Source organism: Lycium barbarum, chromosome 3, assembly GCF_019175385.1.
Source record: "Lycium barbarum isolate Lr01 chromosome 3, ASM1917538v2, whole genome shotgun sequence".
In the NCBI taxonomy this organism is placed as follows: Eukaryota; Viridiplantae; Streptophyta; class Magnoliopsida; order Solanales; family Solanaceae; genus Lycium; species Lycium barbarum.
This window is the reverse complement of record NC_083339.1, coordinates 107,706,940-107,733,104: the sequence shown is the minus strand read 5'-3', so window position 1 is coordinate 107,733,104 and position 26,165 is coordinate 107,706,940. Positions and strand designations below refer to the sequence as shown.

The 26,165-nt window shown below is 35.7% G+C and overlaps 3 protein-coding genes across 3 annotated transcripts; 1 reads left to right on the top strand and 2 right to left on the bottom strand.

The window, feature by feature from the left end:
* Nucleotides 1-5,340: 5,340 nt before the first annotated feature.
* LOC132631106 (protein MAIN-LIKE 2-like) lies at nucleotides 5,341-6,824 on the bottom strand. Its single transcript, XM_060346706.1, has 3 exons — nucleotides 6,438-6,824; nucleotides 6,021-6,284; nucleotides 5,341-5,541 (listed from the first exon to the last, which is right to left on the bottom strand). The coding sequence occupies exons 1-3, from the start codon at nucleotides 6,822-6,824 to the stop codon at nucleotides 5,341-5,343; spliced, it is 852 nt and encodes a 283-aa protein (XP_060202689.1).
* Nucleotides 6,825-14,772: 7,948 nt separating this feature from the next.
* Nucleotides 14,773-23,377, top strand: LOC132631753 (chloride conductance regulatory protein ICln). Its single transcript, XM_060347450.1, has 7 exons — nucleotides 14,773-15,082; nucleotides 15,175-15,298; nucleotides 20,977-21,091; nucleotides 21,188-21,247; nucleotides 21,348-21,407; nucleotides 21,494-21,588; nucleotides 22,815-23,377. The coding sequence occupies exons 1-7, from the start codon at nucleotides 14,919-14,921 to the stop codon at nucleotides 22,884-22,886; spliced, it is 690 nt and encodes a 229-aa protein (XP_060203433.1). The 5' UTR covers nucleotides 14,773-14,918; the 3' UTR covers nucleotides 22,887-23,377.
* Nucleotides 23,378-23,866: 489 nt separating this feature from the next.
* LOC132631751 (UDP-glucuronate 4-epimerase 2-like) lies at nucleotides 23,867-25,883 on the bottom strand. The gene has a single exon (XM_060347449.1). The coding sequence runs from the start codon at nucleotides 25,358-25,360 to the stop codon at nucleotides 24,125-24,127; it is 1,236 nt and encodes a 411-aa protein (XP_060203432.1). The 5' UTR covers nucleotides 25,361-25,883; the 3' UTR covers nucleotides 23,867-24,124.
* Between the last annotated feature and the right edge of the window lie 282 nt (nucleotides 25,884-26,165).

The following is a 26,165-nucleotide window of genomic DNA, read 5'->3' as shown; positions in this document are numbered from 1 at the left end:
ATGACCCTTTTTAAACCTGTGATTATGGAACAAAGAGGAACAGAATAATGATGTAGAAATTCACTTAAGTTGGGTGGTCTCGTACTCAGTTATGGAAATTTTGTATAATTGAATTGCAGTCAATAAACTATTTACTACCATTATATCTCCAAAAAGAGAATGTTGGAGCATTGATCGGAGTTCAAGAAATCCAGTAAAGTTTCTTCTTTCCTGGTTCGTTCTCCCTTCGTTTGTTGTATTTCTTCTTCCTTTTAAAGTCCAAAACCATATATGCAGGGGGATATTATTTTTTCCTCCTGAGAAAACTTGAAATCAAAATAGAGGAAATAACTAATTTAAGTCAGAAAATGTCACCGGCAACGCCCTTCTTATAGGGATAAGGCCTTTGCTGAACCTCTCGAGGCTTATTTAGCCATTAAGGAGTGTTTCGGTTGGTGAGATAAGGATAATAATTTCGGGATATTTCATGGGATTATCTATCCAGCGTTTGATAATGGGTATTATTTAGTCTCAAAATTATTTTACTCCACTATTTAAGTATAAGTGGTGGGATGAGTGAGATCGATAATGGGTATTATTTAGTCTCAAAATTATTTTACTCCACTATTTAAGTATAAGTGGTGGGATGAGTTATCTCACGTAGAAAGTGGAATATCCCAACCTAAGTATTTGTTCTAGTTGGGATTAGGAAAAAAAAAAAAAAGAAGAAGAGCGGAAGTGGTGGAGTTTGAATCTGAAGGGGTGGCTCTTCAATGAGTGAAAAGAGATGAGTCCGGAGCCAAAATAGCTTGTTTTTGGAGCTAATAGCCCAAAATAGGATGCGTTTTTTTTTTTTATATCAAAATGGATATTTCGTTGGTACCCACAATCAACATTGTTCCGGTCCGGAATTATTTGTTGCATTTCGCTACACTTGTAGCGAAATGTAACAAATATTTTTTTTTTTCATTTCGTTGGTATATGAACGAAATAGGATTTTTTTTTTGTATTTCGTTTATTAAAAAATGAAATATGAAAATATTTTTTTTTTTATTTCGTTCATATAAAAACGAAATACGAATTTTTTTTTTATTTCGTTTATATAAAAACGAAATAAGAAAATATATTATTTTTTTTTGTATTTCATTGGTATATGAACGAAATAGGATAATTTTTTTATTTTTTTTTTGTATTTCGTTTATATAAAAACGAAATAGGAAAATAATTTTTTTTTCCGTTTATATAAAAACGAAATAGGAAAATAATTATTTTTTTCGTTTATATAAAAACGAAATAGGAATATATATATATATTTTAATTTTTTTTTTGTATTTCATTCATATACCAATGAAATAGGATAAATATTTTTTTTTTGTATTTCATTTATATAAAAAAGAAATAGGAAAATAATTTTTTTTCCGTTTATAATATACCAACGAAATGTTTTGTTCCATTTCGCAGGTATATAACAAAAAACCCCTTTTTGTTTTTACCGTTTTTCTGCTCTCCATATCGCTATGGTTTTAATTTTATTTTTTTGTTCATTTCTGTTGGTTCAATCAGTTTCAGACGAGCATTGAATAGTTGTCAAAATAATATCTTTTACATTTCATGACTTAATTTGCTAAATTTTTTACTTTTCTCCGTTTATAAATATTGTCCTATCTTTACCTATGGTATATCCTTCGTCTTTCAATTTTCTTTTATCCATCTCATATCTTTCATCTATTATTTTTCTGTTATGTGTTTCATATCCTTCAACTTTTATTTTTTCTCTCATATATTTCATAAAAGATGACGGAAACTCATGTTAAAGTGTATTTATTTTGGGGTGGTGAAGTTGTGTATGAAGCAGATTCGGTTAGATACAACCGTGGTCCTAAAATAGGGCAAAGGTTTCCAATTTCCCTAAAATATGATCGTCTGCAACGCGTCTTAAGGAGCAAAATGTTCGTAAATGATCCTGAACTATCGGTGGTTATAACCGGACGATGTCCAAGTTCATTTACAGCCGATGGTTCACCAATTTATGGTGAGATGCCAATTACGGACGATGAATCTTTATCGTCATTTCTTCGTTGTCCTGAGATTTTTAAAAATCACATATGCATAGCGGTGCTTGACATGTATGCTACAGTTCAACGCTCTACCCAGGTCGAAGTACCGACCTACAATGAGTTCGATTTTGGAGGTACTACCTATCTCCCAAGTTTGAATATTGGTTTTTCAAGGGGTGTAGTTCAACAACAAACAATTGTAGGATTTGGTAGTCAGATACAACTAATTATGGTACACAGTATGATGGTATGACTTCAACGCACGATCATAACTTTAATTGGAGTGGACAGAATCGTGAGACGGGTGGACTAAGTAATGCTACTACGCAGTTGTATAATTTGAATTGTAATGTACGACACCCTTCACATCCTGGTTCAAGTGAATTGGACAGTGATAGGTAAATATAATCATATTTTATTCACTTTATTCATGGATTGTATAATTGTGTTTGACTTGTAAATTCTATGAATTTTTCTTATTTATAGGCATAACGATTTTGAAGATAACCCCACGTTGACTCAGCTCACACAAATTGTGAGCAATAACGATTTAGCTAATGATATAATAAATGAGTCGAATAGCGATAGTCCATTAGATCATGAAGGGACGGACGATGATCAATCGTCAGCCGACGGTGACGATTCTGATGAAGATGTTGCGGCCCCCAGTAATCTTAGTGTTAATTATCATTCAAATGTGATCCCACATTTGGATAATACAGAAGAAGTAGAACCAGAAGATTTTGCATACATGAGAGATAACAGGTCTGTTCGGGCTGCACTTTGGAATTCCAGTAATCCTAAAGTTATCAAATCAGGTTAATTTGGTGCGACTAATTTTTTAATAATATATTATTTTTGAATTTTGTGATTTTAATTGGTGTAATTAGGAGTTGATATTTTTTCTTGTACATGCAAATAGGTATGTTATTTCACATCAAGAAACAAATGAAAGGTGCAGTGAAACTCTATAATATAGCCCACAAAAAAGAATTTAAAACAGATCAAGCCAAAGGTACATTTTGGAAGGTTATTTGCAAGCGGCATGAGGAAGGTTGTAGTTGGATGATCCGTTTTTCGTTGATCGGAAGTGGTATGTGAAAAGCAGGAAAAATGATTGAGCCACATAATTGTGACACGAATGATTATACAGAGGATCATTTCAATTTGAATAGCAACATGATTGCTACTTCGTTGATACCATATGTTATGATCAATGCACAAATCAGTATTAAGTTTGTTCAGGAAACTATAAAAGACATCCATCACTATACTCCTAGTTATAGAAAAGCGCAAAAAGGGCGTAAGAAAGCTTTTGAGATGGTGTATGGTGATTTCGAAGGTTCTTTTAGGGCATTGCCTCGATACATGGCTGCCCTAGAACATTTCAATCCGGGCACTATTGTTGAGTGGACACACGAGTTAACTACAATGCAAGGCGAACACATCTTCAAGTATCTTTTCTGGGCCTTTCAACCAAGTATCGATGGATTCAAAAGTTGCAGGCCGGTCATCTCAATAGATGGCACCCATGTCTATGGTAAGTATGAGATGAAATTGTTGATTGCTGTTGGCATTGATGCAAACGGAAATATTTTTCCACTTGTATATGCTATAGTTGCACATGAGAGCTATGAGGCATGGACTTGGTTTCTCAGTTTATTATGGAGACATGTTGTTTGTGATAGAAAAGGCATTGGACTAATTTCTGACCGTCGCCAAGGGATCTTGCAATGTGTAATGACACATGAATGGTTACAGTCACCCACCACACATCATAGATTTTGTGTTCGACATTTAAAAAGCAACTTTAACAAAAAGTTTCTTAACTCTGATCTTGAGAAGCTAATGTGGTTGGCTGCTACAGAGCACCAGAAGAAGAAATACCAAATGAGGATGCAACAAATCAAAACTTTGTCACCTGCAGCGCATATGTGGTTAAGCGAGCTTTCGAAGGAAAAATGGACATTGTATAAGGACGGTGGCTATAGGTAGGGGGCTATGACGACAAATGTCTCTGAGTCTTACAACGGTTTATTGAAGAAAGCCCGTGAATTGCCTGTTAATGCCATGGTTCGCTTGACCTTTAAAAATCTTATTGATCATTTTGTTAAAAGAAGCGCCCTTGCTGCTCTGCTAATGGTAAATAAGAAGACTTGACCGCCTGGTGTTGATAAGAAGTTCCATGAACAATGGGATAGGGTCGCCATGCACACTAATATGATGAACTACAACATTGTGATTGGGGTCTTCGATATTCTGACATTTGCACACGAATGTAAGGGTGGAAATGTCCATAAAGTCTCTCTGCCAATGTAAAAAAATGTTCGTGTGGGAAGTGGAAAAACTACCACATGCCATGTTCCCATGCAATTAAATTCTGTCAGATTCGTAAAATTCAGCTTAAGGACTATGTTAGCAAGTACTACAGTTGTAGGTATTACAAGCAAACATACAATGGAAAGTTTTCTCCCTTGGGTGATGAGGCATATTGGCCTGCAAGTCCCTTCTGTTTAATTGCAAACACTGCATACGAGCGAACTTCTAGAGCCCAGAGAACAACTAGAAGGAGCAATGAAATGGATATTGCTCCTGCTCGCATGGCTAGGAGGTGTGGAACTTGCAGGCAAACCGATCATAACAAAAATCGTTGCCCCAATCGTACTCAGTAGTTGTTGTTGCTTGTTTACTGTTAAGTTTATTCATGAGTTCTATGTTGTTGTTATCTTATGTAATCTTTGTTATCTTATGTAATTTTCAATAATATGTTGTCGTCCTTACTTTAAAATATAAACGGTTTGTATTGTAGAGTTTAATTTTGTCTTTAATTTAACAGTTATTGTTGGATAGAACTTACACAACACTTTATTGAATGAACATAAAATTACATTATAATTGAAAATTAAAACACATAATACATAGCTGGTCTAAGGGCTGTCGTTAGGCATGTCATCATCCGATTTGTAAAGTTCGTGCTAAAACACTTGCTCTTTCATGTTCTGTTAGCGTGGGATTTGTTGCTGCAGCTTGTTCTTCAGCGAGCTTAAGGATATAGTACCTACAACGTCTCACCAACATCCTATTATTCTCCTTTCGAATTTGTTTCACAGCTACCTTATATTTTACCATATCCCTGCGTTCCATCCACACAGAGAATCAACGTGGCTTGGGTGCCCCCAATTGCTCAAGCTCATTCATGAGCATATTTGACTCATGGTACCTATGCTCCCATTCACGGCGTAATCCGCAGTAGTACTCACATGGATTTGATTTTTCCATCATCCGAAAATCATCCTCTCGTTCGTCAAGCATGTGCGGGTTGTACATGTCCATCAGTTAGGTTGTCTAAAACATCCCTATAAACTATTAGCACAGCTCGTGCCTCGCTTTCACGAACTCCACGACGAGTCCACTTCTGCGCAAATACAATATCTCGTTCGTTTACTCTTGGAGGACGAAGTAATGGCTGCATCGGGATTATTCGCTCCCAAACCCAAACCCAAACCTGTATAAGTAAATTTAAATATATAAATATTTTTTGAATTAAATAAAATAACCCGAAAATACACATGAAAATTGTGTTGTTATAGTTGGGTTCCGATAATGCGCTAATATTTTCGTGCAAGCCATTCGACAATATTATAATTTTTAATGATTTATTATACAAATTATAACACTAGGAAATCTAAAATATTATTTAAAAGATAGCAGAGAAGTTGACTATTTAAACGTGTATCAAGCAATACTTTTAAATTGTTAGCGTCATAACTCAAGGAAATATGGTTAGCTGACATTTAGATATATACACAAATATTAATAATCCAGATAGCATTATATATAGTGGTGCATTTAGTGTTTATAATAAAGCTCAACTTTCGGTTCCTAATTTCATTTTTCAAAATTTGGGTAATGGTGGTTATAAGAATGCTGCTTGATCTCTTATTTCTACTGAAGTAGAGCAATATAATATTGAAATTCACGTACATGTAATAAAGCAATAAATCCACAAACATCACGGCTATTAGTCATCGAAGCACGGCATAGACAATTGTACAAGTATGATAATGCTGTTGCTCCCCAAGCTTTCCAGCCTATTGCATCAAGGTCTATTATGTCAAGCAAAAAGTGTAAACTAAGCTTTGAACCAGTATTATCAGGGAATATAGTGTCACCAATCAACCAAAGCAGGTACAACCTGACCCTCTTTTGTACCTCAGCCTCATCAGTGTGTTCATCAATAATATCATTCTTGGCAATCAAGGTTTCCAAATGATTAGATAATTGTGTTATTATCAACAAGCTATTACCTATAATTGCTTCTTCTCCGGGCAACTAACCAGTAAGGTCGTACATCAATTCCCGCCACGTTGATTTAGTTATATTTTTAACATTTCTCTGCACCAATGGGTGACCATCCACAGGAATGCCATATAACACCTCGACATCCTGCAGTGTGATGGCACATTCGTCAGTCCGCATATGAAATGTATGCGTCTCTGGACGCCATCTCTCAATAAGTGCAGTGATGATTCCTTCATCATACTGCACATTACCTACTGCTAAAACTCCCCAAAATCCACACCTCTCAAAGTAATTAAGGATGCGACTGTGTAAAGGGTATTGCCTCACGTGATTCCAGAATTCATGATTCGCACGACGTATAGTTAAACACGCGTTCTGTCCAGTCAATTTTCCATCCCACACAGCCTGGGATCGATATTGTTGCTGGAGTATTAATAAATCATAATTTTTTGGACCTGGATGTACAGTGACTTTGGGGCGATTCATATCTATAACATTGCAACACCAAGCCACTGATGTTAGAATAATTGACTACACATTACACAATTGTTTACTATATATTCAATAGAAAAGTCAACAAAGGTCAAACTATAAGATATATTATCACGTGAGAAAAGGAAAAAAATTAATAAGAGTATAACTGTAAAAAAATAATTGCAGTTCCCTATGTGGTCAACGAAATGTAATTAAACTTTTGGTTAAGCTCATAATTAATTGCCATAATAGTATTCATCTTACATATAACTACTTCTTTTTTATTTAAAACAAACCATATGACTGGAGAGGGGATGCAAGGATAGTTAATTTTATTTTTTTACCGGATCGGAACAGTATTTCGTTAGTTATCCAACGAAATACCCATTTTGGTATTAAAAAAAAAAGGACATGCTATTTTTGTCTATTAGCTTCAAAAACAAGTCCAACTTCCTCACAGTTTCTTGATCTTATACTTTTAATTTGAAAAGTAAAAATTCTTCATGCTTATCAACAGAAAATAATCTCCAACGACTAGTCACAATTTGAACATAGAAAATGACTCAACAAATGATACAAATATATTTATATTATATTTAACAATCTTACTTTCCTCACAATTTCTTCATCTTTTTTTTAACTGTTGTTCTATGAAAATGACTAACTAAAAGAACATTTTATAATATAAATTTAGACCTTTTTAATCAGTAGCTTTGACGATCTTTTTAGTATTTTAATTGTAGTTCGTTGACCAATAAACTCTACTAACATTTTTTAAAGCTTTTTTTAATTGAAGCAACGACTGAAATTACCAACTATTGATTAATTAAACTTGTAACTTTTATTTTCTTTATTATAGTCTACTACACTAAGTATAAGATATAAATAAATCAAAAAAAAAAAATGTGAACTAATTTATAATGACTAAATCAAAAAATATATGTAAAAACTTATAAAATTAATAAATTACCTCAATTTGAAGAAGATTATGGAGCAAAAGTTGAGAAATCCCTGTGATAGGATTAGTATAAAAAGAAGAAAAGAATGAAGAACGGAAGGAGAGGAAGAATGGAGGTAGAGGAAGAACAGAGAACGGAGAAGGGAGAATGGAGAATGGAGAATGGAGAAGGGAAAATGGAGAATGGAGAATGGAGAGGATAAGGTAAAATAATTTAGGGTAAAAGTGGAGAGCAGAAAAAGGGTATGAACGAAATAAAACAAATCATATTTCGTTGGAATATAAACGAAATGCAAAAAAAAAAATATTATTTTCCTATTTCGTTTTTATATAAACGAAATACAAAAAAAAAAAAAAAATTATCCTATTTCGTTCATATACCAACGAAATACAAAAAAAAAATTATATTTTCCTATTTCGTTTTTATATAAACGAAAAAAAAAAATCATATTTCGTTTTTTATATAAACGAAATACAAAAAAAAAAATTATCCTATTTCGTTCATATACCTACGAAATACAAAAAAAAAATATTTTCCTATTTCATTTTTATATGAACGAAATAAAAAAAATCATAATTATTTGTTACATTTTGCTACGAGTGTAGCGAAATGCAACAAATAATTTCGGACCGGAACAGTGTTGCTTGTGGGTATTTCGTTGGATAACCAACGAAATACCCATTTTGGTATAAAAAAAAAAAACGCATCTTATTTTGGGAATAAGCTCCAAAAACAAGTCATTTTGGCTCCGGACTCGAAAAGAGATGGTTCATCTAGGTGTTCAACATTGTTTGTGCGGGTTAGAAATATAATGTGGCAATATAGTTACAGTGGACCGCTCTATAATTGATATTCCTTATAACAACATTTTATTACAATGATATTTCGAGAATCGATTTTTCATGTTATATTTTGTTTCTTTATAGCAACATTCTACCTATAACAACTCTGACATTTATTATAACGATACACTCTTTATAAAATTCCCTTTCTACAACAGTCATACCCAAATATTAAATTCGGAGCCTAGAAGGCAAGATTTGGGAGCCATTAAACAAATGGAGAAGGGCCAAATATACCCCTATACTATTGGAAAAAGGTCAAATATACTTACCCCTGCCGTTATACTTTGAGTCCAAATATACAGTTATACTTTGACACATATATGTCCCTCATTTTAACGGAGGAACACGTGTCATCATCCTATTAGCCTATATTTAAGTCCCCCTTAATTAATTAAAATCCAACTCATGATTAGTTATCCAATTAAAAGAACCATATTCAAGTTCAAAAGCATCAAACACCTTCAATTTCCCGAATGCCTGATCTCCACTGGCACTTGCTGGTGACGCCGTAAGCTGGTTATGGCTAAAACTCAAGTACTTGACCGACGCAGATATGCCTGGTAGAAATTTCTGTTGTTGAGAAGTGGAACTGGCGAGTAAATTTCCACTTAAGTCAACATAAGTTGCTGTAGTAAGCAGTAAAAACTTTGGATTTTCTTTGTAAATCCATTGAGAGAAAGATTGACTTTATTTCTTTGTAAATCCATTGAGAGAAAGATTGAGGCAAACAAGGTGGAAAGATTGTAAAGCAAATTGGACACGGTAAGTCCAATTAAGAGACTTAGAAGAACAATGAAAGCAATTCATATAAAGACCCATTTGGCATAAACTCAACAACAATCAATTTATTGTGATTAGAGTCGTCCACTGCATAACCCAGCAAGTTAAATAGCTGAGGGTGGTGTCTCGAATTTTCCGGATATGAATATGGGTCTTTTAACTGGATATATAATCATGAGTTAGATTTTAATTAATGAAGGGAGATTTAAATATAGCGCAATAGGATGATGACACGTGTCCCTCCGTTAAAACGAGGAGCATACATGTGCCAAAGTATAACTACGGGCGTATATTTGAATCTAAAATATAACGGGAGGGATATATTTAATCCCAAAATAATGAAGGGTATATTTGACCCTTTTCCGATAGAACAAGAGTAAATTTGGCCCTTCCTCGTTACACAAAAAAGGCGACGTATAAATATGTCGTACCGAAACGAGTTGCTTGTGGGTTGATTTGCGAACTGTTAACTCTTTTGAAGGACAACCATTCACGTTCGTTTGCTTAGTTTATTAAATAAAAATAATAATTACCGCTCGCATAACACATTGCGAACCATTATTTATTATTATTATTATTATTATTTTAAAATTTCACAGTTCGCATACCACGTCGCGAGCCCCCATTTAATTTTTTAATTTTGTGAATTGATCATGTGAACCCCTATTTATTTAATAGGAGTATTCTTTTTAGTATCTATATGGGTCTTGCTAATCTATTAATATGTTAGTAATGTACTCATTTTTTATTTCTTGAAAATACCCTTACTACTTGTACCAAATAATTAAAATTGAGGATCTTTTTGTCATTTCATAGAAAAAAAATCCCAATTGTTTTCCCTCTCCTGCCCAAAACTCCCGCCATCAAATTTGTGGGTTGAAATGAGACACATCGGGGAGTCAGGTTTTTTAATCTGGTATGTTTCCTCTTCTTTCGAATTTGAGTACTGCAATAATGGAGGTATGATTTAGCTATGGTTTATCTCATTGTCCCTATTTATTATATCCTCTTCTCCAACTCCTCTCAGTTTTATTATCCTACGAACCCTTTTCGCCGATTCATTTGAAACCTTCTTCTCCATTTGATTTCTAGCGACCACCTCCTTGCCCTTTTTCGTCTGTCATTTTTTTTTTTTTTTTTCGTTTTTATTTTAGGTACAACTTCACCTTTAGACCTGTAGTGCTACACATTTGCAATTCTAACGTACTTCGGCGAAACCCTACAAGAACCATACTGTTGGCTTCAATTTCTGATTAGTAGGGAAATCCCATGGATAAACTGGTGGGTTAGCAGAAAAAGAAGCATTTTTTGGAGAAAAAGGTAAGAGGAACTGTTTTTGGGAAAATATGTAACAAGAGATCCGGTGTTCTTCCTTGAAAGAGACAATTAATAGTATTTTGGGTGAATTTCTGTGATTGAACGTTTGTGCTTTGATGTGAAAGAGGGGAGGAAAAGGAATGGCAATGGAGGATTTGCTTCAAATGGGTGTAAGAATAGCGAATGGAAAGAGACAGGAGATTTGAACAATTTCCTATCAAATGTGAAATGTGCCGAGAAGAAATCGGAAATTTTCAAAAAGACAAAAATGCCTTTATATTTAATTTGCTGAACTTAAATATTAAGTGGTCGTTTGGTACGTAGACATAATTATCCCAGGATTATAATCCTAGGATTAATTTATCCCATCTAGGAGATGAAATAAAATAATCTTAGAATTAATGGGATAAGATGAGACAAAAATGGGCGAAATCCATATCAAACTCGGATTTATCTTACTTAACTTATTTAACCTTGGGTTAATTTACTTCGCCTAAAGGGAAGAAATTTTTTCGAACCGTTGGTTTTAGTCTGAGGTTTAAGTCTGACGAGAATAATATTCTAGGACTAACAATTCATTTATTTTCAAACCGACCCATTTACTATCTATTATTTGATTGACCAATCCTTTATATTGGAATGGATGAAGGGTCAAATGATTTGGTAATTCCTCATGAGGGGATGAATTGAGAGAAATTTGATCCCATCTTTATGTTTGGGATGTACTTTATACTTTATTTGGCACAATGTATAAATTTATCTCAGGATAAATTTATATCTTCTACCAAACATGATACAAAATTAATCTCACAGTTAGTGCTGGAATATCCCAGCTAATACCGTCTACCAAACAACCCTAATAAGTTATATAATTTATTTACTCGTACAATTTTTTTAAATAAATGTCAATATTGAATTAAACTTAAAACACGTCAACATAGAACCCTTCGTATCAGTTACGGTCTCAAAATAAAAGTATTTCAAAGTTTTGCAGATTTATAGTGGACTTTTTTCTTCATTTTTGCTGCTTGATGTTTATTATTCTTATATTCTTCTCTTCTCGCAAGTTAACAAGCGAACCCCCATTATTTTTTTTATTTTTTTTTCTACCTGACGGTTCGCAATATGATATGCGAATCATCATTAACAATTTTTTTGGCCCACTCGTCGTTTGCTTTAAATATATACTCATTCTGTCTCAATTTATGTGATACACTTTTCTCTTTAATCCGTAAAAAAAAAAAAAAAAAAACTTATTTGGGAACAATTCAACTTTAAACTTTATATTTTAGGCTGACGAAATAATTTATAACCACACAAATATCTTTGATTTGTTTTAGACCACAAGATTCAAAAGTCTTTCTTTTTTCTTAAATTTCGTGTATAGTCAAACTATATCACATAAATTGGGACGGAGGGAGTAGCAAATTCCTTTTTTTTGCAACAAAGATCAAATTAATTAGTTCTGATCAAAGGGCAAATTCCTTCTTTCTGAGCAATTCACTTTGCTATCTTTGTGTTCATTTAAAAGAATGACGGAAACTTATGTTAGAGTTAATTTATTCTTGGGTGGTGAAGTTGTGTATGGAGCAGTTTCGGTTAGATATCGTTGTCCTGAAGCAGTGCAAAGGTTCCCAATCTCCTTCAAATATGATCATCTCCAACGCGTGTTTAGGAGTATATGTGATCCCGAACTTTCGGTGGTTATCACTGGACGAAATCTAACGTCATTCCGCCAATGGATTTCCAATTTACGGTGAGATTCAGATTCGGAATGATGAGTCATTATCGTTATTTCTTCGAAGTCCTGATAATTTTAGCACTCACATCAGCATAACAACGCTGGACATGTATGCAACAGTTGAATGCTCTTTCCAGGATGAAGAGCATACGAAAAATGAGTTCCATCTTCGGGATACTACGTATCATCCCAATTTGAATAGTGGTTTTCAAGGGGGTATACTTCAATAACAAACAATGATAGGAGTTGGTAGTCAGCCAAACGATTCGAGTAATTTTGGTACACAATATGACGGTGTGGCTTCAATGCACTATCGAACTTGGGAGACAAGGATTTTAATGTTTATGTTTTCCATGATCCCGCAGAAGTGGACTGAGGCTAGCAGGTGCGGCCTCGCTTCTTCGGGGAACTAGTCCGCATATGCAGAAATTACCCGACTTCTTAAAATTCCAAGTGGAGAATACTCGCAACTACGGGCTCGCAGAGCAAAGCTACTAGCTCGAAACTCGTTCCCTACCCATTATCGTCGTTCTCATGATAACCTATATTTGAATCTCTGTCTAAGGTATCTTCTATTGAATTTTGTGCGGATTGCTTTTTATTTATGCGATTCTTCTTCCACCACATGTTTATCTTTTATCAAAAAAAAAAAAAAATCAATATTCATTTAATAATATTTTATATTTTTCTCCCTTTTTTTCTCGAAATATTTGTCTTCTCAGTGATGCTTCTCCTATGAGTTAAAGATTTTGGTAAATAATATATATAAATCAAGCATGCTAGTAGATATGATATTAACTTTTGGTCAAGAGGCAATGTAGGCTAGGGGTGTCAATGATATGGTTCGACTGATTCTTTTATAAATTTTCCGATCACTTTATTTTGTATAACAAAAATTAGACCTTTCAAAACCGTCCCATCATATCGGTTTCGAAAACGTCATATAAGAGTTACAAGTAGAAGTTAGAACGCGATATTATGCATACTTTCGTTGAACTTTGACAAAAACTCTCTAGATACTTTTATTTTTTAAAAGGTGATAGAATCTATGAAACATGAAAGACGATAAGAATAGAGATCTATCTCACTATTTTACATTAGTGTAAGACAAAGTTAAACTTAAAAAAAAAAAAAAAAGGAAATCTGGATCAGACTAGTGGAAAGAAATTAATTAAAATGAGACTCAAAAACTACTAAGACTAAATATTCATTAAGAGAAACTTAAATCATACGAGAGGAAGGATACTTAATACTTTGTAACCTGGCTCTCAAGATCGTTGGAACACCTTGTAGCTTACTACTCAAGCTGCTAAAACTAACTTACTTTCGACAGGAGCATCATAATAGGTTTCTTAGTTGGGACTTCTTGTTAATTACATCTTGGGTTAAAGTCGTTTTCATCACCCTATTCGCAGAGCGAAGAATTTAACGTTTCATTATCTTTTAACTTAATATATAAAATATTTTTACCAATATAAATTTATTCAGTACTGTTTGGTATTTTTTCTAGTTTATTTTTATAAAATTTAAAATCCATGTAATTATTCGATGCGTTTATAAATATATGTAAGAATTTACGATTTTATTAAAAAAAGCTAAATAATTCGTTTTTAAATCCATTAACCCCCCCCCCCCCCCCCCTAAGATGTCGTAGACCCACTGGAAATGAAGGGCTTAAGGGGTCGTTTGGTCAAAGACAAGTTATACATGGATTAATAACGCAGAGATTAGTAATGTAGGGATTAGTAATACATGGATTAGTAATACAAGGATTATTTTTGTTAGGTGTTTGGTTCATTGCACTAAAATTGGACACAAAAGATACCATTTGAATATTTATTTATTTTTAAAACTTAAAAAATAATTTGTCACAATTATACCCTTTGGTGCTTGACCTTTATAGGTTTCTTGGAACAAAATAAGGCCAAATTTGTCATTTTAGTTTTTTATCCATGGATAAGTTATTCCATGGTGGTGGTGGGATAAGATAGGACACCCTTTGGTGTATTAAATAATTCATGTATTAGTTATGCATGCCTTAAAATATCAACCAAACATGATATAAAATAATACCACATCTAATATCATTAGGGGTCGTTTGGTATGACGGATAAGCAAAAATATTTCTGGAATAAAAATTTAGTCCATCTTATCCCACATTTAGTTGGGATAAAATCACGGAATAACTAATTTCCTAATCCCGATATGTAGGTGGAATAACAATCCCGAAATAATTAATTCTGAGATTAGTTAGCCCGGAATAACTTGTTCCCCAACCAAACGAGCTCTTACTATTTTAGCCAAGACCTCCTCCCTGAAGAGTCTAGAAACTTCTTAACGGTGCAAAATGTTGTGGCAAATAATTTTGGCGCCCAAGCAAAACTAAAACCCTAGAGTAGGTACCAGAGTCTTTACTCTTTAATAGTCTCCAATTCCTTTTTACAACATCAATTAACCGGAAAACATGTCAGGCTTGAGGTTAGTCACTGAAAGAACAGGTGATGGCACCGGGCAGCCATTCCTGGACACCAACAACGGCGAGGAACTCATGCAGGTTCAACTTGGAACCACCATAGTCCTCGGCAGCCGCCCACCTGAGTCCCCTGGCACTCTCTATATCACTACAAAGTAACATCTCAGTCTTCAATTTACTTTTGTTTGTGTTCAGAAGTCTTCGTTTTAGTTTTTTTTTTTGTTGTAATTGGTGAATATATTAACAGGCAAGTGGTGTGGCTAAGTGATACGGATAGGAGTAAAGGTTATGCAGTTGATTTCTTGTCGGTTTCACTTCATGCTGTCTCTAGAGACCCCGAGGCGTATCCGCATCCTTGTTTATATGCTCAGGTTAGATCTCCTTGTTTGAAATGTAAATATGTTTTCCCGCTTATCTGAGGTTTTAGGGTCTTACTTTATATCAGCAAGAGAGTAATAAAACTGAAGATTAATTTGTGTTAACACTACTCATTTTCTTGAATAAGTGATTTATCTCATGATTTTACAATCTATGAGTATGATTAAAATTCCTAAAAGCTTACGTTTCCGAGTTGAGCCACAAAGGCATGTGTGATTTCCCGAAATATGAAAGAGGACCTCCTCAGTGGTGTTGGTAATATAGTGTAAAAGTTCCAAAAGAGAGAAATATTCAAGGATGGAAAGGAGTTAAAGCCTTTTAGAGTGTTAGATTGTCACACATTGGTTGAGGGAATGTGAAATGATCTCCTTATATGGTTTTGGGTAATCCTTGCCTCATGAGCTAGCTTTTGAGGTTGAGTTAGCCCAATGTCCATTTCTTATTATTGTATTAGAGCCAAGCCCATTCTTGTTATTGAACTTCCTAATGTTGGATCCCCATCTTATGTTTTCCACGCTTTAGTTGGTAGGCCTTGGCGTGGGAAGTGGTGTTTGTGTGTTAGATTTATCCTCATTGGCTTAGGGAGTGAGAAAAGATCGCCTTATATGGTCTTGGATAATCCTCACTTCATGAGCTTGCTTTTGAAGTCGACTTAGGCCCAAGTCCATTTCTTATCATAGAGGAATGTATGTTTCCGATCCCGTACTTCGTTGGGATTTTGAGGTTCGGACTAATGGACAAGTTAGTTTGTGAGTTGTTTCGCTATTCAAATGGTTGCAATGAAACTGAGTTGCTTGTAACGAAGTGTTATTTATATATGTTTTGAAACTTCCAGAATGCTAACCTGGACCATATTTTTGAGTCATGGTTATAGTTTCAAGTGCGGGAAACATATATGACGCTAATTTGACTACAAGTACTAGGTTATTGGTGCTATCAGGTAGTTCTATAATTGGCAAACCATAACCTTAATATGGTTGACCAATTGGTGCTGAGTCTTTGATATACAAGTGGTTACCTTATCGAAAAAAAGAAGGATGGTTGACCATTTATTGGTTCCCTGTTGTATGCCACTACTAAGACATTAACTACTGAGATGTTTGCCATATCCGGCGGTGTATGTCATTTACATCGACCAAACAATCAGCTTTCCATTTTTTTTTCTTTCGGTGAGGAGTTGAAGAAAGGTGGCCTGAAATTATCATCGACCAAAGTAGAAAACTTTAGAGGACAACTAATACAATGGTGATGGAGGAAGGATGATATATAAAGCTCTGTTTGTGTATCTTGTAGAAAAGATGGTGGAAGGTAGTTCAAGATGGGGGTGCAACAGTGAGCCTTTGATGGTTCTCGATGAGTGAAGGACAACAAAGGGTAGAGGAGAGTTGGTGTTGCAGTGGAGCTAAAGGTCGCCAACGAGGGTCCCTTTTTTGGCGACGACTGTTCACTTCTTTTATTGCCTTCTATGGGGGGTTTGTAGGTGATTTTTTTGGGGGGACCAAAATAAGAGTCTTGAAATTCAAATGGCTAAATGAGCCATTCTGGTCCGACAATGGTGGTTGCCGGAATATTCACCAAAATGGTGAAGCGAAGACTTGTATTTTCTGCCATGGAAGTTGGAGAGAATCTATGGAAAGAAATGTTATTTTAAGAAAAAAGCAAGAATCTTTTGTGAGGGAGAAGGAAAGGAGGTCAAAACTCTTATTAGTCAAAGGAAAATCTAGAATCAGTTGGGCTTGAAGATGTTGACTGAGTCCGAAAGTCAGGCCATTTTGTATCCTCCCTTTTATTTCTTTTGGGCCTTTTCATTTTCCTAAATGCATTAGATGATTTTTTTTTTTATATAACATTCGATAATGATTTCAAAATGGCGACATAGTAATGGTAGAAATTACTTGCAAAGAAAAATAATTTGATAGTAAATGCAATTAATTTGTTTAAAACATTTAATATCCAAGCAAGATATTTTGATGAGTAAGGTAATAATAAGTATTATAATATTTCCAGTTGGTTGATTTTTTTCCCCTTTCGACGAAAACAAGTATAATATTGATTCAGTGTTATCTAGCAAATATATAGTACTATTATAAATATCAGAAACAATATTACCAAATAAGACAAACTAATAAAGATTGATGTATATTCTAATTCAAAATCTACGTAATGTTAATTACTTTAAAACAAGGTTAAGATGATAATGAAATGACCTTGGCAGTAATAGTAATTTGAACAAATCAAGTAGATTCAAACTATGAATATACTACAACAACCCAGTGAAATCCCACCACGTGGGGTCTGGGGAGGGTAGAGTGTACGCAGACCTTACTCCTACCAAGGTAGGACGACTGTTTCCGAAAGACCCTCGGCTCAATAAAAAACATAAAAAGAGGTCAGATAATGCTAAGAGATTCAAAGCGATATGGAAATGAAGTAACGCAAGCGACACAGATAACATAGAATAATCAAAGCACAGGAAATAACAGATAATAGCATAAATCAGGGCACAAGAAATTATACTACGATAATGCGACTACTAATAAGACAGAATAATGAGACTATCTACTAGCCTTCTACCCTAATATGGGTCCTTCAAACCCTCCTATCTAAGGTCATGTCCTCGGTAAGCTGTAACTGCGCCATGTTGTGTCTAATTACCTCTCCCCAATACTTCTTTGGCCTACCCCTACCTCGTCTGAAACCATCAATGGCCAACCTCTCATACCTCCGCACTGGGGCATCCGTGTCTCTCCTCTTCACATGTCCAAACCATCTCAATCTCGCTTCTCGCATCTTGTCTTCCACCGAGGCCACTCCCACCTTGTCCCGAATATCCTCATTCCTAATCCTGTCACTCTTGGTGTGGCCACACATCCATCTCAACATTCTCATCTCAGCAACTTTCATCTTTTGAACGTGAGAAATCTTAACTGGCCAACACTCCGCCCCATACAACATAGTCGGTCTAACCACCACTTTGTAGAACTTGTCCTTAAGTTGTGGTGGCATCTTCTTGTCACATAGCACTCCGGAAGCAAGCCTCCATTTCATCCACCCTGCCCCAATACGATGTGTGACATCATCGTCAATCTCCCCGTTGTCTTGCATAATAGACCCAAGATACTTGAAACTACTTTTCTTCTGGATGGCTTGGGTACCAAGCCTCACTTTCAAGCCAGCCTCCTGAGGTGCTTCATTAAACTTACACTCTAAGTACTCTGTCTTGGTCCTACTCAGCTTAAACCCTTTAGACTCCAGAGTTTGTCTCCAATCCTCCAGCTTAGCGTTAACTCCGCTACGAGTCTCGTCGATTAGGACTATGTCATCCGTGAAAAGCATACACCATGGCACCTCACCTTGAATTTGCCGCGCCAATCCATCCATCACCAAGGCAAATAAAAACGGACTAAGAGCTGATCCTTGATGCAACCCCATCACAACTGGAAAGTGCTCTGAGTCTCCTCCTACTGTCCTTACCCTGGTTTTGGCTCCCTCATACATGTCCTTGATCACCCTAATGTATGCCACAGGTACACCTTTAGCCTCCAAGCATCTCCATAGGATCTCTCTTGGAACTTTGTCGTAAGCCTTTTCTAGATCGATGAATACCATGTGTAAGTCCCTCTTCCTCTCCCTATACTGCTCCACCAGTCTCCTCACAAGATGGATTAATTTTAACGAATATGACAAACAACAACATACCTAGTGTAGTCTCGCAAGTGGGGTCTGGGGAGGGTGGGGTGTACGTAGACCTTACCCCTACCTTTTTGGGGTAGTGTCGTAGTGGTTGTTTCCAATAGAGTCTCGGCTCAAAAAAAACAAAAAGGTTTTGAGCAAAAATGCGCGAGCAAAAAGCTACGATGAAAACATTGAAGAAAGAGTAGTACTGGCAATAAAATAGTACAGATAACCAAAGTTAAATTCTTTAGCGAATAAGAAGCCCAAAGAAATGATTTGGAGGGAGAGACAAAATTGGATGTCAAGAATTAGTTATTGATTACCTTAAAATGTGTAATTGGTGACATAGATTCTTGTCCACTAACAGTAGAGTTTGACTACTAGTGTTATGGTGTCTTTGCGGTGTTCTATCTTCCAAGCCTAGCTAATTTTTGGTATCTAAGCGTTTGGCAATGGGAGGTTCTTGGGTTTTTATGATTTTAGTTGGATACCCTGTACACTTTTTTGCATGAGTTTGTAGATCCTTAACTGGATATTCAGTTGGTTTAGAATTATGGTTTCTAATAATTCAATTAAAGTCTCAGCCAATGCTAATGTACAATATCTTTTGGTTTTATTAAAATAAACTATGGATTGGTTAATAAATGTCTTCAGTCTTGGGTCAATTGTCAGTCTTAGATGAACTTGCAAGGGGAGTAGCAAGATGCCGATGATTAACCTGGCCTTCAGTATTTCTGAGGCTAAATCTATTAGAGTGTGCATAAATGAATTCCACATAGGTAACTCCATAGCAAAAACTAAGGGACTCAACTGTAAGTGATGTTTTTTCTTTTTGAATACCTTTTTTGTGTTAGTTGTCCTAACCTTAGATGCCTATGGTTTGGCAATTAGATAAACGACTGGAAAACTCATTTTAACAGTTGTCAACGTAAAAAAAAAAAAGGGATGCACAACAAGGATATATTTTTCTCTCTGGTTAGATTTCTAGGCTTCCACCTCGACCTCATTTTAAGATGATGCTTGAGATATTGGGTTGTGAATGCAAGGGACCACAGTGATTTGGGATATCGACAATCGGGTGAGAATGAGAGTCAAAAAGAAAAACAAGAAGAAATAGGAATAAGCATAAGTCTGCTGCTGTTTTTTTGACTTGGTATTTTGATTAACCAATTATGGATTCTGTGAATTGGGAAAGGAAAGCTAGTTTTCAGGAAAGCTGCATAGTTTTCAGGAAAGCTGCAATCACATTTGATTTACATTTATGGTAAAACATCATCTGTCATTTGGATTTCACAAACCTTGTCGCACCTAATGTGAAAATCTTTTAGTTCTAGTTTTGTATTTTTTGGGGAGGAGTATGTAAAAGTGTGATTAAACTGGTTTTTGGTTTCAGATTTTCTGAAAATTAACTGCTTCAGTTAGTCATCTCACTTGATCCTATTGACGGGTGTAGAATAGTACACAACTCCACTACATTCAATAGGGCAATTTGAGCATACTGTTTAAGTTTTAGTTTCTTTTTGTTTTTATTCATTTGTAGTATTTCCTGTTTGCTTGAGCTTGGAGGATATCATCCAGCTGTTTTCTTTTTCCTTTTTGATTCATCAGCATGCTATCTCACACGGTTAATATATAGTTAGATATTTTCGACATTGTAAAATGCTTTTTCTTTTATTTATTAGATTATGATTGTCTAGTGTATGCAATATGTTCACTGAAGGTGGAAAAAACATGTACTGTTGAACCAGATGGATGGTTGCATGCTTATGCACGTATCTGTTCTGTTGCAATATGTCTTATATTTTATAATTAACGAGTCTTTGGTAAAGCAATTATTTTCTTTCAGGCTTGTCTAAAGTTTCGAGTGATCATCTGTGTCGTTTTTTCCCAAAGGGTTCTGAGTGCTGGATAAACATTTGTTTCCATTTTACAAATGTGAAACATACTTTGCTTTTTCGTATGGGAATAAATGTTATCTTTTGCTTCGTTCTTGAAGATTGACAACGGAGTGGAGGATGACGAGTCAGAAGGCTCCACTGATGAGGGTGATGTGTCATCAGATTTATCAAGGATCACTGAGTTGAGACTTGTTCCATCAGATCCTAATCAAGGTACTTCATTCTTGTTCATTGTTTTTTCTAGGATAAATACCTTATGCTACTTCAGCTCCTAAAGATAAGTTTGTGTTGTATGTTCTATTTTGACAGTGGATACTCTCTTCCAGATCTTTTGTGAGTGTGCTGAGCTTAATCCTGAACCAATTGAAGGTAGTTATTTATTTCTTGGATGCATAACATGTTTTCTTCTCACCTTTTTCTGCACACGTCTTGTTTCTCCTTTGATAAAGTCTCGTGTTGCTTTCCATAGAGGAGGAAGAAGAGCATAATTGGATCTTCAGCGCAGATCAGCTGGAAAATCAGGAAGCTGGTATGATATTGTTAGGCATTGATTGTTTTTTAACAAACCAATTCTGTTTTGTGAACTAACTTCTACTGTTGCTGGTCTAACTTTAGGAGAAGAAGAATCTGAGTGGATGATTTCTCAAAATTCTACACATACAATTGGTCGTTCGAATGGGGATCACGACTTAGCTCATAATGTGCTTCAGGTAGGCCTGTGGTTGTAGATTTGATTTGACACTTGAAATTCAAAATTGTGATTAGTCTTGTCCTTTGTCTTTCATTTGGCTTGCTTGGTAGGTGTTGTGGTTGGGTAGCAATTGGAGGTGAACTAGAACAAATTGAATACTTAATTTTTAGAGTAACAAACGTATAATAAGTCGTTACATATTCGGGAATCGAAGATTAGTGTGTATTATAGATTCACACAACACGACATAAGGCTTCAGAGCCTGAATACATGCTTAATCTGTACGTGTATTTCTATAAGAATAATCTGCATTGTCATTACCTGAATTTCTCGATGCATGCATGTTATGTAAAACAGAGGCCGAACCTAAACCCAGGAATCAACAGTGGCTGCTCCTTTGGTGACTAACCCCAACCTCAAGGTTGTTGGAGGTGGAGGGGACTTTCACTAGGTTATCCCTCACTTGTATCTGTCAATTGATCCTTTTAGATGTTCTACAAGCACTGTCAAGCATTTAGAGCCCCTCTTTGGCGATTCTTGTCTTAAGTTACTTTTCATGTTTTTAGACTGATGTAAACTATTACTCCCTCCGTCCCATAATAAGTGTCACCTTAGCCAAAAACACGCATATTAAGAAACCAATGATGAAGTATAAAGTTTACCAAATTACTCTTATGTAAAAAAAATTACTTTTTCCTCTTGATGATTAGAGCATAGTCCATCTTTTGACAGTGGGAATCCAACTTATTTAGAGTACTGCTACTTCTTTTGCCTCTTACTAATCCTATCTTCCATAGGCCAATTTCATTTCCACGTGAAAACCAGAATTGACATTGTGCATCCAACTTTTGGCCTTGAATAAAGAAATTTGTCATTTTTTGTCCAAGGGCAAAGATGGAAAAACTAGTCAATATATGCATTGGTATCCTAAGGTGACACTTATTATGGGACAATTTTTTTTGGCTAAGATGACACTTATTATGGGACGGAGGGAGTATTAATAATTGCAGGCACTGGCATGTGAAAGGCCCCTCATATAACACACCTCGTTTATGAGATCTGTGCGGTTCTTCTTTTTTGTTGGTTTTTTTTGGTGGGGGTGACGGTTGAAGTGTGTACACGTCTGTAAAAGTAGGTTGAGATATGAGCATCTGGCTTTTTCTGCTTTAAGTATTTCACATGGAACTTCTACCAAGTATTGGCTATTTGTTGCTGGAAATTGAGATGTTATTTTTTTTGCTGCAGCTGCAAATTAATGATCAAAGGTTTGAAGACGCGGAGGAAATGGATAGTGACAGCAAAAATGGTCATCATTAGGCGGTCATCTTTCTTGATCGGATTACCTTCTTGGGTATAACTATATCTGACATGGAACGTTTGCTGTATATTGAAGTGTGTCAACCTCGCCTGCTTCTCACATTTCAGATCCTGTGGAGTTTGAATTATTAGATCGTTTTGCAAAATGATTAGATGATATTCAGGAATTAGTAGTTATGTCATGTCACAACTAGCGATCCATGAGTAATGCGAGATGACATAGCTCAGTTATAGGCAGCTTCTCTTGGTTTTTTTCCTTTATGCTCTTGGTTCTTTTTATAACCTGAGTTATGATGACCTTAAACTTCCGATATTGGCTTGTACTTTTGAATGAAGTTAGTGTCAGTATGTCGCCCAAAGAAGCCGTGTAAATGCTATTTTGCATCCGAAAAAAGAAGCAAACTTAGCTCTTCCGACAGTAAAAGCCTGGGCTATTTTTAATAAATTAAACTGCTTAATTTGCCAAATGCATAATATTGTTCGAACAGCAATATGTGGCTTATATTTTGACCACGAAACAGCTTATGTTTTGGGGATTGCCCTTTTAGGAAGAATTAGAACTGCTACTACAAATTGGTATTTTTGTGGGGTTTGAGTGCTGTGTAGTCCTACAGAGTGAGCCATTGTCAGGTTTTCTTTGGTATGAAAGTGCCGCTTGCCTGGTTTGATGAAATTTCGCTGCAAAAAGAATTTAGTCAAGGCGTTTATCTGCTGGAACAAGTAAACTACAGACATCTCTTGCGTTTTGATGGACTCACTAACAGAGAGCAGTCCGAAATCAAATCCTTACCCGCCTATCGTTCTAAGTGATTTTTTTTCCCCAAGAAAGAACACAGACAAAGCAAAGAATGCAGTATAACTAATACAAGCAAATCATGGAAGTACCATAAGGGTGCAGATCGACTTGCACGCGATGAAGTACTAAGTAGCATTGCCACAATCATGAAAAAGTGGAAGCACATTCTAATGGGGACAGGAAAGAAGGAACCACAGTTCATTAACACTAAGTAAGATGATTAGCATAATAAATCCCCCTAACTGGAAGTAATTAATACATCTGATCAAAGAAAAAAGGAAAAAAAAAAAAAAGAAAAGAAGAAGAAGAAACTTCGTCCATTAAAAAATCAAAATGCCTATACAAGCGTTTGATGCATTCCTCGTGGAAAACCACACACACTCCCGTTTTCTGTTCTGGGTAAACATCTACTTGATCAGCTAGCTAGACTCCATCAATAAGGTCACCAAGAATTCTTCTTTTCACTTATTGAATAGTAATCAAGATACCAATTAACAAATTTCTGTATCCCCATCTGCAAATCCGTTGTGGGTTTATATCCAAATTCCTTCTGAGCATAACTGATATTAGCATGAGTAAACATAACATCCCCATTTCTTGGCAATGGCAAGACATTTCTTTTAGCCTTTACTTTAAGCAATTTCTCCAATATGCTAACTAGCTTAGTAACAGGAACAGGTGAAGTATTCCCCAAATTAAAAACTCTTAATTGTGCATTCTTTTTCTTCTTTCCACCACTTCCTGTGCTCTTTTCTGCTGTATCCAAAGCCCCTAAACAACCCTTCACTATATCATCAATGTAGGTAAAATCCCTTGCTACACTTCTATTATTGGAACCTTGAAACAGTGAAATCGGCTTTCCTTTCAGTATGTCCTCCGTAAAAAAGAAATACGCCATATCAGGCCGTCCCCAGGGTCCATAAACAGTGAAGAATCTCAACCCTGTAATTGAAAGCCCATAGATATGGTTATATGTATGTGCAATCTCTTCACCAGCCTTCTTAGTAGCAGCATATAGACTTGCTGGTTGATCCGTTCGATCTTTTTCCGAGAAGGGTACTTTGGTATTAAGCCCATAAACAGAACTAGATGATGCCCACACAATTGCAGGCTGTGGATTAGCTGATTTGCAGGCCTCGAAAAGACTAACGAGGCCTGCAATATTACTATGGACATAAGAACCAGGGTTCTTCATTGCGTAACGAACACCTGCCTGTGCAGCTAAATGCACTACGTGTGTAAATTTCACAATATCAAAAAGCTTTTTTAGCAAATGATTGTCATTTATATCACCTTCAATGACAAAAACTCCATTATTTTCCAACAGTTTCTGACGGGCTCTTTTTAATGAAATGTCGTAATAGCTGTTGAAGTTGTCGAGGCCAACGACTCCGTCACCACGGAGTTTGAGGGCAGCGGAGACGTGGGACCCAACGAAACCGGCTGCACCGGTGACGAGGATGGAGAAATGACCGGAACGGGCAGATAATTTGACACGTTTTTCCCATTCGGGGCTACTACGACTGTTAGTACTACTACCCCGTTTGATCACCTTGAGATGAGCATTATTAGATGGAGGAGAGTTTTGGAAACATATGAAAAGAAGGGTACCTGCAAAAAGGGTTGTCCAGAAAACAAGTTTCGTTATTGAATATGTCCATCTACGGTGCTTGTCCATGTTGGTTTTGTTTTTTTCTTGATTATCTGATGGCTAAATTGGGAGTAAAAATCTACAATCTACAATAACAAGAAATGGTTTTTGATGGCAATAAGCATTCATTGTCCTGAGAACATGGAGAAAATCTTGAATCTGTAAAATGGGAATATCAAATGGTGGAACTAGCTATGCAAAACAAGGAGAATCAAGAAACTAGGTCTGTGCAATTGTGCGTTCTATAATATGGGGAATGGGATATATAGGTGTGTCTTGAAAAGCGGGTCAGGAATATGAAAGAGGATAACAGAAAGAGAGAGACAAGGGGGGTAGAATATGGAATAAAGAGAGAGGAATGAGTGTGCAAAGAGTCAAAAGAAGAAGAAAGGGTTTCTGTAAATGTGGGAAAAAAGAAAAGAATGAGAGACCCAGTACATGGATATGGCAGAGGGAGGAGTATCGTCAGAGTTTTTTATCAGCAAATTGGCTCCAACGGTGTAGCCTTGTCCCTTTCATTAGTTCTTTCACTATTTGCTTCTGCTGTTTTTTAATCCTTACAAGTTTCATGAAAGATATAGTTGAGTTTTTTCCTTCCCACTAACTCTTTTGATCATTTTCTTGATTTCTGCGAGTATCTGTTGGTTTATAATGACTTATTTACTTTCATTGTTTTCATTTTCATAATTGCTTTGATTTGTTTGTCCGTATCTGACCTTTCCTATACTTTTTTTTTTTTGAGTTGAGGGTCTTCCGGAAACAGTCTTCCTACCTAAAGTAGAAATAAGATCTGCGTACACTCTACCCTCTCTAGACCCCACGTTGTGGAATT